The sequence below is a fragment of the Chiloscyllium plagiosum genome, unplaced genomic scaffold, assembly GCF_037043375.1.
Source record: "Chiloscyllium plagiosum isolate Xiang-an unplaced genomic scaffold, Cpla_swu_hap1 HiC_scaffold_16, whole genome shotgun sequence".
Classification (NCBI taxonomy): Eukaryota; Metazoa; Chordata; class Chondrichthyes; order Orectolobiformes; family Hemiscylliidae; genus Chiloscyllium; species Chiloscyllium plagiosum.
In genome coordinates, this window is record NW_028270154.1 from 49,761,216 (window position 1) to 49,779,539 (window position 18,324).

General features: G+C 40.1%; 1 protein-coding gene across 1 annotated transcript in view; it reads right to left on the bottom strand.

Annotated features, from left to right (window-relative positions):
- Nucleotides 1–18,324, bottom strand: part of unc5a (unc-5 netrin receptor A) — a 627,961-nt gene that overhangs the window by 77,474 nt on the left and 532,163 nt on the right. The window contains exons 10-11 of the mRNA XM_087995374.1: nucleotides 11,945–12,032; nucleotides 9,466–9,634 (exon numbers count right to left, since the gene is read on the bottom strand). Coding sequence (XP_087851500.1) covers nucleotides 9,466–9,634; nucleotides 11,945–12,032 — 257 coding nt within the window. The remainder of the gene's footprint in view (nucleotides 1–9,465; nucleotides 9,635–11,944; nucleotides 12,033–18,324) is intronic.

Sequence of the window (18,324 nt, forward strand, 5' to 3'; positions counted from 1 at the left end):
AAATGAGTGTATTACAATAGGCTATTTAAAAGCTAATAGTAATTGGTGGGGTGGATGTTTATTATTTTGTGGAGCTTGTACTTCTGAACACGTCTTCAATCAATGACAACACTGAATCAGTTAATGTAACAATTACAGCAAATCCAATTTTAACAAATACCATGTTTTTAAAGATTTAGCTACTCCATTCTTTTGATTAGCACTCATCTCTTGCTTTTTCAGATTCTCCGGTCAGAAATCTACTACACTTTTCTCTAAAAGTTAATTAACAAGGCATCAAGCAGCAGCAGATCTATTATGAACTTTACTTCCTTTTTTGGAATAGAAAATAAATAGCATATTTAAAAACATTTCAGCTTTTCTCCTAATTTAATCTTAGCTTGACTGTGCTTTTGTTAGAGATTATTTTCACATGGGCTTTTCATAATAGAAATATGATGTTACTTATTGTTAAATTGAAACTACCACCAAATCTCTGTTCAATCAGCCCACCCTTTGCATCATCATTAAACCCATTGACAAGAATGAATCTCCTGACCTCTTCCGGGTAGAGTTCGATTCCCAACTTTGTCCCACCTTGCTAGTGGACCTTAACCCAAAGCCAAATATGAAGACATTGTTTCCAGGATCAAAAGTGACCTTGTTCGCAGGAAATCTTCCCTCTATATCCTCCAACCATGTCATCCCACGAGTACAAACCTTTTCTTACTTCCCAAAATCCAAGAAGATCCTGGTCAATTTATGTTTGCAGCTTGTTTATGCCCAACAGAATGTGTTACTTCCTATCTCAACTCTTTGTTTTCTCTCCTTGTACATTCTCTTTCCACCTCTTTTGATGCTCAATGTCACTTCAACAGTCTTCAGTTTCCAGTCTCCAACCACCACCTCTTCACTATAGAGTCCAATCGAATCTCCATCCACCAGTACAAGCTTCCTCCTCCAGCTAACCTTATTTTTACAATCACAGAGCCATACAACACAGAAACAGACCCTTCGGTTCAACATGTCCACGCCCAACTAGTTATCCCAATCTGACCTAATGCCATTTGCCAGCAATTGGCCTATATCTTGTAAACCCTTCCTATTCACATACATATCCAGATACATTTTAAATATTGTAATTGTACCTACCTCCACCACATCATTCCAAACACATACCACCTTCTGCGAGAATAAATTGCTTAAAATCCCTTTTAAATCTTTCCCCTTTCACTTTGAACCTTTGCTCTCTAGTTTTGGACACCTCCACTCTAGGAAAAAGATCTTGGCTATTCACCCTATCCATGCTCTTATAATTTTATAAACCTCTTTAGTGTTACCCCTCATTCTCCAACGCTCCAGGGAAAAAGATCCCAGCTTTTTCAGCCTTTCCCTATAACTCAAATCCTCCAGTCCCAGTGACCTCTTTGTTAATCTTTTCTGTATCCTCTCAAGTTTAACAATGTATTTCCTGTAGAAGGGCAACCAGAATTGTACACAGTATTCTAAAAGTGGCCTTACCAACAAATATACTCAATATTCTAACAATGAAGGCAAGCAAGCCAAATGCGTTCTTCACCACCCTGTCTACCTGTGACTCCACTTTCAATGATTAATGCCCAGAACCTTACCATTAAGTGTATAATTTGCCCTGGTTTGCCTTCCCAAAATACAGTATGTCATATTTATCTGAATTAAACGCCATCTACCACTCCTTGGCCCATTGGCCCATCTGATCAAGATCCTGTTTTACAATCAGATGATCTTCTTCACTATCCACCACACCTCCAATTTTGGTGTCATCTGCAAACTTACTAATTATACTTCCTATGTTCACAGCTAAATCATTTATATAAATGACAAAAAGCAGTGGACCCAGCACTGATCTTTCTGACATACCACTGGTCACAGGCCTCCAGTCCAAAAAGCAACGCTCTACTCCCACCCTCTGTCTTCTGCCTTCAAGCTAATTTTGCATGCAATTGGCTAGCTCCCCTAGATCCCATGTGATCTAACCTTACTAACCAGTCAATCATGCAAAACCTTGCCAAACGCTTTGCTGAAGTCCATAGTCTCTGTCTCCATTTCCAGGGTTAAGTTGTCTCCTAATATTCATGATAGACCATGAACCTGGGGAGTGACCTTGACTAATTTTCTTCACATCCTGATTTGTGCAAGGGCTCTATTTCACAATGTTAGGAAAGACTAGTGTTATGAAGGTGTAAGGAGTACTATACCTTTAAGAGAGTTAAAGGACTGAGCAAGCACGCAGAGTGCTGGAAAATTTACAATGTAACATTTGGTCCTTCAATTTGCAGTACTTGGATTGTTAAGAGACAAAAACAAATGCAAATTTGGCCAATCAGTTTAAATTATGCCGCAAAATACCAAACTCCAATCAAGTTTCAATTTAGTATTTCGACAATATTAACACCAATGAAACTATCTGATGCTTTGGGGTACAAAACCAACAAAAAATGAACAGTTGGAGGAGAACTGACAAGCCACCAACATGTACAGACTGCCTGAAACACAGCTCTCTTCAAGGTAACTTTATATATCAATGATCTGTGAAATAGAAATACCTAAGAAAAAGAACATCTACAGAGGAAGATACAAAGGGAAGATTTGACAGCTGTGTGGTTTTGAAATTGATTTTTTGGCAAATCTTAATCGGGGGTTTTATCGGACTAGTATTATAGAAGGGAAAGTAAAAGAGAGGTATTGTAGAAGGAGTTGTAAATAGTTGTTAGTTAATTATTCTCTGTTATACTTCAAGAAATAAAGTTGTTACTTTTTACTTTAAATAGTTCTTGGCCTCTTGAATTTTCACAGATTACTATACGGGGTAAATGTTTTCGTGTTACTGGTTTAAATTAAGCAGGGGGATTTACCCTGTGTTGTAACACTAGAGACAGGGGCAGAATCTTATAGAGGTCTAAGCACCATGACTTGTGACAAAATTGTTTTAGACGTCTAGCGAGGGTGTTCTCAACATTGGGAGCATTTCACTCCAACTTTTTATGTTTTTCACAAGCAGTGTGGTGAGTTTGTCACTGGACAGCAGAGAGTTGATAATTAAGGGGACCGTGCTTGTTAAAAATGTCTTACTGATGGCCCAATTACCTAGTTAGTACTCAGTTTCCTATTTTAAAACTCACCAAACAAGCTAGATGTCAAGAAACCTTGACTTGGAAATCAGCTGGTACCTGGCTAATTCAGCTTGCTGCCTGCTCTGAAAGAGTTCCATTTTGGACACCATGCACCAACATCTCAGGGGGCGCTTTATGGGCAGCAGCTAACCATCTACAGACATTGGTATTCGATATATAAAAGACCTTAAAACCCATCATGGCATATCTGTGATCCTCTTATGGAAAGCATCTACACTTCAATGTCGCACTTCAATGCTGCACTAGTGACTGTCATTGTAAAGCTCAGTAAGGATATTGTGCACTCAAAGCTTCAAAGCCAGCTCTTGAACTGCACCAAGCTACATCTTTGAACTCACTGTCATAGCACTCACTCCCTCTTAATCTAACTGCAGGATCACAGCACCACTGCCTGCTCTTGCCATTTTTCACTTTTCCTCATCATAGCAGGCTCATTTCCTATAGAGCTGAAAATGTGTTGCTGGAAAAGCGCAGCAGGTCAGGCAGCATCCAAGGAACAGGAGAATCGATGTTTCGGGCAAATGCCCTTCTTCAGGAATGAGGAAAGTGTATCCAGCAGGCTAAGATAAAAGGTAGGGAGGAGGGACTTGGGGGAGGGGAGTTGGAAATGCGATAGGTGGAGGGAGGTCAAGGTGAGGGTGATAGGCTGGAGTAGGGTGGGGGCAGAGAGGTCAGGAAGAAGATTGCAGATTAGGAAGGCAGTGCTAGTTAGAGGGATTTGACTGAGACAAGGTGGGGGAGTGGAAATGAGGAAACTGGAGAAATCTGAGTTCATCCCTTGTGGTTGGAGGGTTCCCAGGCGGAAGATGAGGCGCTCTTCCTCCAACCGTCGTGTTGCCATGGTCTGGCGATGGAGGAGTCCAAGGACCTGCATGTCCTTGGTGGAGTGGGAGGGGGAGTTGAAGTGTTGGGCACGGGGTGGTTGGGTTGGTTGTCCGGGTGTTCCAGAGGTGTTCTCTAAAACGTTCCGCAAGTAGGCGGCCTGTCTCCCCAATATAGAGGAGGCCACATTGGGTGCAGCGGATGCAACAGATGATGTGTGTGGAGGTGCAGGTGAATTTGTGGCAGATATGGAAGTGTCCCTTGGGGCCTTGGAGGGAAGTAAGGGGGGAGGTGTGGGCGCAAGTTTTGCATTTCTTGCGGTTTCAGTGGAAGGTGCCGGGAGTGAAGGTTGGGTTGGTGGGGGCTGTGGACCTGACGAGGGAGTCACGGAGGGAGTGGTCTTTTCGGAACGCTGATAGGGGAGGGGAGGAAAATATATCCCTGGTGGTGGGGTCCGTTTGGAGGTGGCGGAAATGACGGCGGATGATACGCTGTACATGAAGGTTGGTGGGGTGGTAGGTGAGGACCAGTGGGGTTCTGTCCTGGTGGCGGTTGGAGGGGCGGGGCTCAAGGGCGGAGGAGTGGGAAGTGGAAGACATGTGGTGGAGGGTATCGTCGACCACGTCTGGGGGGAAATTGCGGTCCTTGAAGAAGGAGGCCATCTGGGTTGTACGGTTTTGGAACTGGTCCTCCTGGGAGCAGATGCGGCGGAGACGAAGGAATTGGGAATATGGGATGGCGTTTTTACAGGGGGCAGGGTGGGAGGAGGTGTAGTCTAGGTAGCTGTGGGAGTCGGTCGGTTTATAGTAAATGTCCGTGTTGATTCGGTCACCCGAGATAGAAATGGAAAGGTCTAGGAAGGGGAGGGAGGAGTCTGAGACGGTCCAGGTGAATTTGAGGTCGGGGTGGAAGATGTTGGTCAAGTGGATGAACTGTTCAACCTCCTCGAGGGAGCACGAGGCAGCGCTGATACAGTCATCGATGTAGCGGAGGAAAAGGTGGGGGGTGGTGCCAGTGTAGCTGCGGAAGATGGACTGTTCCACATATCCTACGAAGAGGCAGGCATAGCTGGGGCCCATGCGGTTGCCCATGGCTACTCCTTTGATTTGGAGGAAGTGGGAGGATTGGAAAGAGAAGTTGTTCAGGGTGAGGACCAGTTCAGTCAGTCGAAGGAGGGTGTCAGTGGAAGGGTACTGGTTGGTACGGTGGGAAAGGAAGAAGCGGAGGGCTTTGAGTCCCTCGTGATGGGGGATGGAGGTGTACAGGGACTGGATGTCCATGGTGAAGATAAGGCGTTGGGGACCGGGGAAGCGAAAATCATGGAGGAGGTGGAGAGCGTGGGTGGTGTGCCGAATGTAGGTGGGGAGTTCTTGGACTAAGGGGGACAGGACCGTGTCGAGGTATGCAGAGATGAGTTCAGTGGGGCTGGAGCAGGCTGAGACAATGGGTCGGCCGGGGCAGTCAGGTTTGTGGATTTTGGGCGGGAGGTAGAAACGGGCGGTGCGGGGTTTTGGGACTATGAGGTTGGAGGCGGTGGATGGGAGATCCCCTGAGGTGATGAGGTTATGGATGGTCTGGGAGATGATGGTTTGGTGGTGGGAGGTGGGGTCATGGTCAAGGGGGCAGTAGGAGGAGGTGTCTGCAAGTTGGCGTTTAGCCTCAGCGGTCGAAAGGTCGGTGCGCCAAACTATTACCGTGCCTCCCTTGTCTGCTGGTTTGATAGTGAGGTTGGGGTTGGAACGGAGGGAGTGGAGGGCTGCACGTTCCGAGGGTGAGAGGTTGGAGTAGGTGAGCGGGGTGGAGAAATTGAGGTGGTTAATGTCGCGGCGGCAGTTGGCTATGAAGAGATCGAGGGCGGGTAAGAGGCCAGCACGGGGTGTCCAGGTGGATGGGGTGTGTTGGAGGTGGGAGAAGGGGTCGTCAGAGGATGGGCTAGTATCTTGGTTGAAGAAGTAGGCACAGAGGCGAGGGCGGCGGAAGAATGCCGCATGTTGGAACTCGTTAATCCGAGAGCGTAGAGGAATGAAGGTGAGGCCTCTGCTGAGGACTGATCTTTCATCCTCAGCGGGGGTGGGGTTGGGCGTGGGGGCGGGGACGGAGATCAGCTTGGGGGCGGAGTTGGGCATGGTGACGGAGATCGGCGTGGGGGCGGGGTTAGGCATGGTGACAGCAATTGGCGTGGGGGTGGAGTTAAGCGTAGTGACGGAGATCATTCCTGTTCCTTGGATGCTGCCTGACATGCTGCGCTTTTCCAGCAACACATTTTCAGCTCTGATCTCCAGCATCTGCAGTCCTCACTTTCTCCTCATTTCGTATAGATGAAGGAAGTGTTTCACGGTTGTCCGAAGGCTTCAGTCAAGTCACGGGGGATAGTCTTTTCTGAAAGGGTCTTGGCAATAGGCAGTCACTGATATCATTTCAGTAGTTTGGAAACCGTCAGTTATTCAAGGTAATCAGACTTAGGCTGCTCTCCACATAAGGGTGAGGACATGAACGTAAGAAAACCCACCATCTGCCTTGAGTATTTTGCCATATTGTGGACTCTTAACCTCCTAGAATGAGACCAAAGTCGATTATTAAGGGGGATGACAGTGAATGGCACAGCTGCTATTTTTGGTGTTGGTGAGGAGCTACCAGAAGCAAATGATTAGCCAGCACAAAGGGCATGCAGACTGAATGCTGTCAGGATTGGCTGGGTGACAGCAAGTGAGGGAAGATATTGCAGGCAGTGAGAGTAGGGCTTGGTTTTGATAGGAGGTGGGTATATTACCAGAGACAGAGTGAGTGTGAGGTGTTGGGCAGAGGGTGCCACTTACGGTGCTGGAGTGGAGTTTCCCATAGTGCTGGGCTTTCCCCTAGATGGCTGAAACTGCTTTATCATGGAAAAGGTTGGCATGGTCTGGCATCATGGCCTCCATTGTTAGTCCTCGGGTAAGAGGAAGACCTGCCTCAGCAGGACCGCAAAGTGAGGTTCCAATCCCCCTGCTGTGTGCCATGTCAGAAACTGTGCAGAGTAGTTCCAGACTGTCAGTGCCTTTCTGACAGGCTTCTAAAGATGATATGGGTGCAAGGGATGTCAGTGAATTCTGGGATATCACAGTGGCAGTGAGTTGTTCTGGGAACAGTGCTGATTAAGATAGGGCAGTACAATGTAATGTGATGTGTAATCGGTGTGGCATACGTTGATTTTACTGCTCCTCGGATGCTGACTGAATGGCTGTGCTTTTCCAGCACCACTCTAATCGAGACATAGGTCATTAATGAGGTGAGTTTGGTAAGATAATGTGAGAAAACCAACTAGGTATTACAGTGAAAATCTCTCAACACTACGTGGACTTAGCAAAAAAACAGATTCAGCCCCAGGCTGACCACTTTGCAACAGTCCTCTATTCAATTCACAGGCACAACCCCAAGCTTCCAGTTGTTTGTCATTTTAATTCTAAACCTTAATCCCATGCGAATCGTTCTGCACAAGGTCTGTCACAACATTTCAAAGAAATGCGATGTAAACTAGAGGAACAACATTTTTTCTTCTGACACGCACCCTATTACCTTTTGAACTCAACACTGAATTCAGTAATACTTGATTATAAACTCTATTTTATTTTTATCTTTTCTTAGTTTGATTAGTTGGTCTTGTTTTGTTTTGTTCTTTATCATATTGAGTTCACGCTGTTTTATATAATAATTCGTGCCTCATTTTGTTACTAACGTTTTTTAATTCACCATATACATTACTCCACTTTTTGGCTGTTAGGTCATAAAATCCTCCGTTATTTAATTTCTCATACCACATTAGAGAGCTTTTGTTGTGTTCTTCCCATCCTCTCTCAACCTCCACTGCCTTAACAACTCTTACATTTCTATCTTTCTTCAGTTCTGATGAAACTTCACTCAACCTTAAACATTGAGCAGGATTTTCTCCTCCCTCGCAGTGGCAAGTGTTGAAACAGGCTAATAATCAAACAGGTTGGTACCAGTGAATTCCTGCAATCTTTCCACTACCTTCACTATCAAAATGATTACTGGGCCATCTTTTCAACACCCCACCAACTAAGGACCTTAAGTGGCAAAGTAAGGGTCTCAACTCATCACGAGCCCAATTATATGCCTTCCTGACAAATACACAAAATATCTTCTGCCCTTAACAGTTAAACCATCACAGCCTTCCTGGTTGTGGGGGTGATGCCTTTTTGTCCAATCTGGCAACAGGAGGAATCAGTCAGGACAGGGGGATAATACTTTCCTGCCCTTGCCTCTGACCCCTCTCCCTGTAACCACTGCTGATTTCAATAGTTTCTCAGCCCAGGCCTTCAATGCCTCTCTGCAGCTCTCAATGGCTGACCAGCCTCAAACTGCCTGTTAGTTCAATTGGGCTGGGACTTTTTGGTCACTTACCAAACCTGATAGATCGATGAACACAGAAGTACCTGATTGCTGTTTTCATAATGGTGGGTTGGAACAGGCAGTTACTCACCGTTCAAGACTCCTGCCTCCACAATTTGTGCACTAGAACTAAATCATGCCTGGTAATTCCTTTCTTTCTCCTCAGATGCTACCTGATGTCCCAAGTCCTTTCAGCATTTTTTTGCTTTTATTTTAAATTTCTGGTAGTTTCAGCATTTTACCTTTTATTTACCATGTCTTAAAATTGTTTGACGTAAATTCACATTATCTTGAATGATACAGCCCAGATGCAATGCACCAATCTACATATGTAACCTAAAATTTGACTTCAACAAATTATCTTTGTATTATTGGCATTTACAAATAAGTTAGTGCTAGCTTTTTTTATCATAACTTCCTTAATACAAACATTGGAACAGAAAATAATTTAAATGAGACTATGACACTTATTAATAATAGTTCAATTTTGGAGTTCAACTTCAAGAAGTATTTATAAATGACATTAGCTGAGAGAATGTTGAATTCAATAAGTCTAATAATTTGTGGGTTGGGGGAGCATTACGACTGTTGAATTCTTGTAAAACCTTAACTGATTTGTTAACATTTCTCAGACAAGGGAACCTGCCACCATCTGTTTGTGACCCAATCATATTATGAAGTTGATCCTAACTGATCACAGGGAAATGAGTTCTGGGCAATACACTTTTCTGTACTCTGTGTTAACTGTAACTCAAAACTCAATGAATACATTTGCTGTCTACAAACTTTAATGTCATTATTTGTGTTTTTTTGTCTTTGTTTAACATTGTAAATTGTTATGCCGATTATTTCTCATTCAATACTGACACATCTTCTGTTGTAAGGCAGCTTCAGACTCTGACCATAAGGTGGAACTATGGTTCAAGTTTCTGAAATCACTTCTGAAATTTTATTCTCAATTTCCATATACACTAAAACAATCATTCAAAAAATGATTTTCTCTGGATATTATTTTTACATCGATGGTTATCCAATAAATGAAACTATCTTAAATGAGAATGTAACTTTTTTTTTATCTGAAATATCAAAAATATCTTCTTTTTACCTCCCAGTTTCCTTGAGGCGATTGTTTCTTCAGCTTTATAGACCAGTTTTCCAGATTTCCTTCTGCACAATGTTGAATGCTAAGGATGACTGGCCCAGTGAGCAGGACACCTGGAGGCCCACAGCTTACAACTGGACTGAGCAGGGTCTGGCATCCTGCTAGAGGTAACCTCAATTATCAAAATGGTAAAAACACATGAGCAATGTAGAATAAATAATGCAGAAAAGATGTATTATTCAGTTCTATGTTTTCTATTATTCATCTCACAATTTATTTTCAAAGGCACTTTTATTGAACACCATTTAATTCAACTATATAAAATGAAGATTGCCATTCTCACAATGGGCCAGAGTGTTTGGAGGCCATTATGCTGTTTAATTGTAGGAACATTTCTCTGTCCACATAATTTTGAGAATAGTTTGAGTTCACATTTTGTCTTGGTTCTCGAGAAATCAAAAAGTCTCTACATCATAATTTTCAGAATTCATAGTTTTTTAAATTTCAAGATAGTGTTATATAATACAAAATCGCTGAACTTCTGAGGGACAAAGAATTTCCACGGGGACCAAATAAACTGTTTTGATTTCCTTAACATCAATTCTTTTTCTCAGCTTGATTATTTGACCCCAAAAGTACACCTTATTCATAAAATTTGTAAAAGTACATTCCAATACTTTTCAAATTTCAAATTGAATTTTGCAGGAGGTGCAATAGAATTCCACTTTCACCATATAGTAGGTTCCACTCTGAGTTGCCTCAATACAATGTCAATTCTCTTGATAGTTAAAATTCACATTTCATGTCAGACATATAGCCCATGGCGTTCCATAGTTTCCAGTCCCTCTCTGAAACTGAAAGTACAACTCAGATCAGGAACTTACTGAGCAATGAACCATGATTGCGAGTCTTTGTCATTCACCAGCACGTTATTGTCATTCTAGTTCCGTTAAACAGTACATGCTTCTGAACAAGTTAAATAGTGATCTTGTACCAAACACAACAAAACTAACCAGGAGGCTAACATATTGTATAATATGACTTAATAAATAAAACTGAGATAATTGTTAAGTTTAGGTGAGCAGCTCTGCAAACCACATGGATACAATTTATCAAATATATATGCTGGGATCAGATTTTTTTTAAAAATTGATATTTATAATTCAGAATTACTTCTTGGAATAATTCCTAAGTCGAAACATAAATTCATGACAGCAGCAAAATTGTAATTTCTCTAAAACTATGTCCTGACTGGACTCTAATTAAAAAAAAAGTGCAGCAATGCCCCAAGAGAAACAAATCTTAAATAATTGAGTTTGTTGAAATTGAGCAAAAGAAATGTAAAAAAATCTCCTGATAAAATTTGAAAATAATGCTGAACATGTTACAATTCTTCCCATCATACCTTTTTAGGGAGAAATATTCCGGTTTAAACTGGGGACTATTTGGTCAGATTGAAACCAATAATGGCACATTCTCAGCACAGCTGCCTGCTTATAGGCAATATAGAAATAAGATAATATCTGAAATTTCGCAACTCTTCAGGCTTTCATTGTAAATCTGGCAGGAGACTAGCACAATTTACAGGAAAACGCCAAAGACTTTGCTGTGTCTCTATTGTTTCCAGGCATCACAAGTCAACTGAAGAGGGTTAGATCAGCGAATCTCTAAGCTGGTAATTTAAATTCCTGGACATAATTGTGACAGTCATTATAGAAGTGAAGATGTACTTTCACAAGGGCCCATGTGATCCCATGGAGGAGGAGAATGAAGTAGAAATTGATTGACAAATTGAGCATTTTCTCTTTTAAAAAGGCCTGGGCAATGCCCTTTGTGAACAAAAGGCTGCTCCTGTCCAGGGAAAGGGGTAACGGTGACAGTGCCATGGATTCCAACCGGCATTGGAAGATGGGGAGACAAGTCTGAAGCCCCGCTTGTATATATCTTACCCATATTATTTAGATATTTCCCACTGACATGGTAAACTCTTGCAAGATTAACTTGGAGGCTACCATCAAACTTCAATCAAGCATAGTCTATATTGTGACCAAAGAGTTTTTACGGTCACTTGAGTAATTGGTAAAGATGGATATAGTAAAAATGGAGCATTTTCTCTCTTCCAGCAATTGGGAGTGGAAGATTACTTGGAAAACCACAAGTATAAACGGCGACTGCAGACCTGTCCAATTCTCTGCCTTTTTAAATTAGTAACTTAGAAGACCATTGATTTTCTTTCAGGTATTCTGCCCAGATGATGCCCTACATAAAATATTAACTTAACAGCAGACTGTATAATAGTCTGTATTACTTAAGTTCTATTTTGTTAGACTTCAATATACATCAGAATGTTAATTAACATGAAAGATACAACTGATCCAACTTATGGACTTGCTATAGAAGTGGTAAATTTGCAGGATTGCAGATTATATAGGCAAAGTAGAATGAGAACTGTAGCATGATCTAAGGTTGAGTTGTCACATACCTCACATCTTCTTTTTTGTGGACAGTAAGATAGAGTTCATAGATCTTGCCTCGAGGAATGGCTTCTGGTGGAATCAGTAAACTAATCCCTATAAATATAACAGGAATTTAGAGTTTGCCACTTGCTAGTCAGAAACAATTAATATTTATATAATAAGGTGTTCATACAATTGTGTTTTCTGGTTGGAACAAAAATGATGTTATTATTTCTTTCACACATCTTAATAAATTGTTCTATTTCCTTTTTCAGCTGACAATAATTTTCACACAGCTTCCAGATAAGAATGGTAATGAAGTCTGAACAAATGCTATTAATTCACCTCATTTGAATCCCTCCCTCAGATGTAATTCTTTCTTCCTCTTTAATTTTTCATGGTTTGTTGGTATCATGGACAACACCAGTTTTTGTTGCCCATCCCAAATTGCTCTTGAACGGAGTCTGGGCCATTTCAGAAGGTAATTAAAAGTGAATCACATTGTCAGGGATTTGGACTCATATCAGCTAAATTAGGCAAAGTCAGCAGCTCCGTTTTTACAACCGTCCTTGGTAGTTTCATGATGACTAGCCTCCAATTCCAGATTTATTAAGTGCATTATAATTACACCAGCTGCCATGATGGGATTTGAAGCCCGTATCCATAGATTCAGCCCAGGCCTCTGAAATAATAGACTAGTGACATTACCAGTATGCTACTATCTCCCCGGAATGCCTTTGAGTTTCTCTATATGGTGACAGAGAGAATACATAAGGTGATGGCAATCCAAGTAAGGCAATATGAAACACTGGGCAGAGCAAGCAAAAGGCCAAACATCCCTGGCAAAATATCCTGAGGAATGGAGAGAACAGAAAGGAACATATAGCTGGAGCCTGGTTGTACCCTTATCAAATCCTACGGATCAAAGTTGTACATGCAGGCATCAGTGTTGACATGCGGAGTGGGTGCAGTTAACAGCGGAGGGACAGTGGGTTACTTTGGCACAATGCAACTAAGCATTGTAGTTTCAAACTTGCCAATTTTCCAAATCTGCAACAAATTATAATAGTACAAGTAATGTCAAGCCCAATTCAGCCTGAGTGAAATCTTGATATTCCAGAACACCCACTTTGGCCTCTTATTTTTTTTTAAATGTCCATGGTAGTATAGTGCTTGTGGACTTGTAATCCAAAGGCTCAGACTACAAATTTTGAGACATGTTCAAATCCTACCACAGCTACTCTGTTAAATGTGAAACTACTGTGCCATCATTAAACCAGTTTGGTTCATTAATATGATTTAACTGTGGAAAAAAACATTATTTTGCAGGGACGATACGTGGCTCCAGGGCCAGAATGTGTTTAACACTTGATTGCCTTGTGAAATGACATTGTATGTTGCTCAGTTATTGCCACCATCTTTTCAAATTAGGGACAGCCAATAAATGTTGGCTTTGCCAGTGACACTCACATCTGATGAATAAATGAAACAAGTTTAACTTGTTCTGGTGCCCATTTGAATAAAATGGTTGTAAATGTATCTGTCCTCAGATGCCCATGAAAACTGATCTCACTACAATTTTTTGTTCTGGCTAACCATGTAATGGCAGCATTTTTTGTCAGGAATTTCAGGATTAAGACGCTCCACTGAAAGTGAGCTTCTTTTCCAAGCAATATTTTATATCATTATTCATATTAATAAATCAATAAGTTACTCTTCAGGACTCATAAAACAACAGCAAATCTGGTATCAGCTCTGAACACAAGATCATGCTGAGCCCTTTTAAATAATTGATTTTACTGGACATCACAACATAATCTACAAATGGATGTAGCAGCCTGCACATCTGTTGTGCGTTAGGTTCAGTAAGACCTCTGAATTTACTTAGATTATGAGTTGCTCCCTCCACACATTTGGAGTTCTTAAATAGCACTGCAGATGCTCAGCGTCATCTAAAATGGACACAGCTTGACGTACCTTTCTCTTCAGTTGTATTCCATTATAGATGTACTGCTATATTTCTCATTTTGTTGTAGCTGTTTGTCAGGCACTGCTACTGTCTCGAATTGTTACTGTGAGAGAATTGATGCTACTGAAGTATATTGCAACATTACTGCAATCTAGAGTACTTAAACTGATCCAGGTGTTCTTTGTGCTTGATTTCCCTAAGTCATGTCACACTGTACGTTGCTTTCAAAGGAGGTATGTACTCTAGCGACGTGGGGAGGAGAATCACAGCAGCAACAAAAAGAGGTACATTTTGACGAAGATCAATAAAGCCATGTTCGGATGCACTTTGTACTTCCCCAGAGCCAGACGGCTTCATCAAGAATAGCTTTGTTGATTGCAGTGAGGCATTTATGGTCTTGATCTTTTACGCAACAGAATTGTTCCAGCAAACAATGTAAAAAAATTGCTCAGACAACAAACATGCAGTATAAGTGCACCATGTCTGTCAACCTCTCAATTCAACAACTGCTATATGGGAAATAGCTGGCAACAGAACAGAGCCCTTCACTTATGGTCAGACTGCATTCTTTAAAGGACAGACATTAAAGAATAGGAATCCATTCAACCCAACACTTTTGTAAGTACTCATTTGTGGGATAATCCAACATTAATTTGTTTTTTGTTCTCTGCCCCACCCCACCCCACCTTAGCCTCATTCTTTCACCTACTTAAATATACGGGTCATTCTGCTATAGCATGCATTTTGTTAATGTAAATTCACTGTAACATGATTGACGAATTGGGGACACTTTCTAAAGTACAAAATTTTAAAATGTGTGTTGGCTGAAACGCGATTATATCACCAACACTTTAAGTGCTGTTTCTAATGCAGGATTGCATAAGAACGCAACCATCATGTTATGGAAGAACTATTTGTAATCTCTTATGAACAACTTTGTCCAATACCTTCTGGAAACGTACATAAATAACAAAAATAGACATAGCCTGGCCACAATTTTTTTGTCACCTCTTCAAAAAATTTTAATTAGACTGGTCAAGCATGACATAACCTTTAAAAATTCATGTTGGTTCTCTTAAATCAGTTGAAACATTTCAGCTGCTCTATCCTTAGACTTGAGTAATTTCCAGACAACAGTTGTTAGATTAATTGATCTCTATTCCTGGGTGTCCTTCTGTCACCTTTCTTAAGTGGTGAAGTGACATACAGAATGTCCAAAGGAACAGTTCATGAATCATGAGAATTTAGGAGGATTATGAATAGGAAATGGAATGTCAATACTTCAACATCAAGTAAAATTGCGATGGTTAGCTGATGAGACCTCATCAATTTTTAGTGGGCACGTTAGTTAACATTCCTTGCTTTCATCCAACATTGTGTTTTAAATTTTAAGAGAATTTACAGTGACTGATTTTACAGATGAAATGAATATATTCAACACGGTACATATGATTTTCAAAAGATGCTCAATAAGCTTCTCATAGTTGATATCACACACAAAAAGAAACATCTATTCATAAAATTGAAGTTTATAACATATTATTATTTGGGAACTTGTGTTCTAAAATAGAAGACAAATAAATTGTAATTTTAATATTTTTTGAAAAAGTGCATTAAAAATAGCACTTCCAAGAAATCAGATGATTTAGCTAAATAACTAGCAGGCTGTTTTAGGGAGTTGGTTGCTGTAGTTTTCACTGACTTGAGTTTTAGACCCCAGAGAGGGAGAGCCAGAACAGAAACAGATTATTTCCAAAATAAGAGATCCTTAATAGCAGAAGGTGCTATTAGCAACAGGAAAAAAAAGGTGAAGACATTTATTTGCTTAGAAGAACTCTCTAGAAGCAGAACACGTGAAGGTGTCAGAGGGGAAAATTTCCTACAAGACTGTTGAGGACCTGAGTTGAAGGAATCCATGTTCAATGGTGATGGTGAGTCAGCTACTCAAACGTTTAAAGGTCTTGGACAGAGCCATTACTTGAAGAAGCTGGTATGAATAAATGCACAGACCTTTGTTGAAAAGGAAACGGATTTCAGCCATCCCAGATGAACAAGGAACTTTAATATGGAGATGTTAATCTTCTCTCAGGTTTCATGGGTCTATAAGTTTATGTTGTGGCAAAAGTTGAACACTTCTTTCCATGATTTGTCTAAATACTTCTTGTATAGTCCAATAAATTTTTTTTTGTGTGTGATAAACATTTGTGCTCTTTTGTTAAAAATTACATTGCACAAATTCACAAGAGGCTGCCCGTGACTGACCGTCATGGTAAACAAAGAAGAAAAAGAAATATCATCCATCAGGCTGTCTCACTGTTTAATCTAAGTATCCCACATTGCCACCAACTAGGACAATAAAGTTGGATGTTAGGAAATAAACACTTGGTTAAGGTTTATGAGTGCTGTTCATTTTGGAAGAGGTTTACCATCTATAATGTTTATAAATATAGATGGTTTGGTTCTGAGCATAAGGATAATGTCCAAAATTTGTTCATCATGTAAAGTAGGGGTAAAATAAAAGACTGCAAAATACTGGATTGGGTAGAATGGTGGGAGAAACAATTTAATGCAGAAATGACAAAAGTGATCTTTTCAGAAAGAGGCCATTTGTTCCATTGTGCCAAACTGGCTATCTGATGAAAATCAATTTTACCTTTTCCTGTACGTCTTTTAATTCTTTCTAAATTTTAAAAGGAATTATAGACTCTGCCTGTACCTTCATTTTTCTGGAAGACAAAACAATTGGCTAATGGTGCTTTTCATCATCCTTTTGAAGATTATCTTAAATTTAACTCAGTTATTAGCGTCTCATTAGTGAACATTGTTTACAAGCGGTTACCTTTTCAAAGCCAAATGTAATTTAAACACTTAAATAAACTACTTTTTATTCTAATAAAAAGAGTCCCAAGGTATGAAATGTAGTGTAAAATAAGCTCAGAGTGAATCAATAGACTACTTTGTTTATGTCCATTTTCTTTCTGGCTTACTGATTTGTTATAACTGTATTCTGCATTTATTTTAATTTTTAGTTTTATCTTAAAGCTTGTAAAGTTACTCTTTCTGTAATAAAAACCTTTCACTTCTGACAATACCTCAATTGATCTGATTTGCACCCTATCCATTAATTCATTCTAAGCTGAAGCACATTTAACATGGAAACATTTTAACTGCAGCCTAACAGCAGCTAACTAGCCACTATCCTTTGTTTTCTGTCCTTCAGCCAAATTCTTACCAATGCTTCCACAAACACTTGAACTATTGGGATTGGTTAGCTTAGATGGCTGGCTTATGATACAGTGTGACGCTGATAGTGTGTGTTCAATTCCTACACTGGCTCAGGTCACCATAAAGGTTCCATCTTCTCAACCATGCCACTCACCTCAGGCATGGTGACCTTCATGTTAAGCTGTCATGGGTTGTCTCTCTCTAGTGACAGAGTAGCTCTGTGGTTATCTGGGACTATACCTCTTTACTATTACCAAATACCTTAATTTAAGGAGCAAGTTCCCGCTACAGCACATTTTAAAAATCCGCATGAATAACATTGATTTTAATTTCTTCCATTTAGTTCCATTAAAGAATACTGTCACTTCTGGATCCTTTGGAGTAGATCTATAGTCATTGATAATAGATTACTATTTCATTCCAGCTTCCCATGTTTTTTTAAAGTCAAGCATAACATCACTAAATCACATCAGTCGACACAATGGTTCCCTTTGGAAAACTAATAAAAGTCCATATATAAAAGTTATAAATCAATAGAGATATCAACAACTAGATCTCATTCTCTGCTGTTGATTTATTTCATTTGATATTATTTACATATTCCTTTATGGGAAATCACATTTTTGAATGAATTGTTTGGGAACCATAGCTGCAAGATGTACTGCTCATGCACTAAAATTATAACAAAATTCCTCAGATTAGGAAAGTGAAAACAAATCATTTTGTTAATATGGTAAGATTCAACTTTTAACTTGCAAAAAAAAAAACGGGTAAATGTAAATGTAACACAATCTAAGAAAAACATTCTGACCCTGAATTACATTGATTGGAGCACCGTAGAATTCTGCTGTTGGAATCTTTGGCTCATTTGTTGCAATTCTGTTAAATCAGATTGTGACCTAAATGTTTCTCTTAGCTTCTCTAAGCTAAAAATGAGTGTCGTTCAGGTTACCAGCATTCTCTCAAATGTTCAAGATCAAGGAAAAATAATAACTAAATTAGTCTGAAATTGCATTTAGTCTTTATTTTGTAAAGACTGATTTTGAGTCACATTACAGATGCCTGCAGAGAAGAAAATTGACAATATAGTCAGCATGCCCTAAACCTCTCTTTGCTTTATCTTCATTAATTCTTTGTAACAATATTGGTTTTATGCACATGGTCAGGTTCAAAGTTCATAGAAAGGTACGTGTACACTTGTTTCAACAAAGT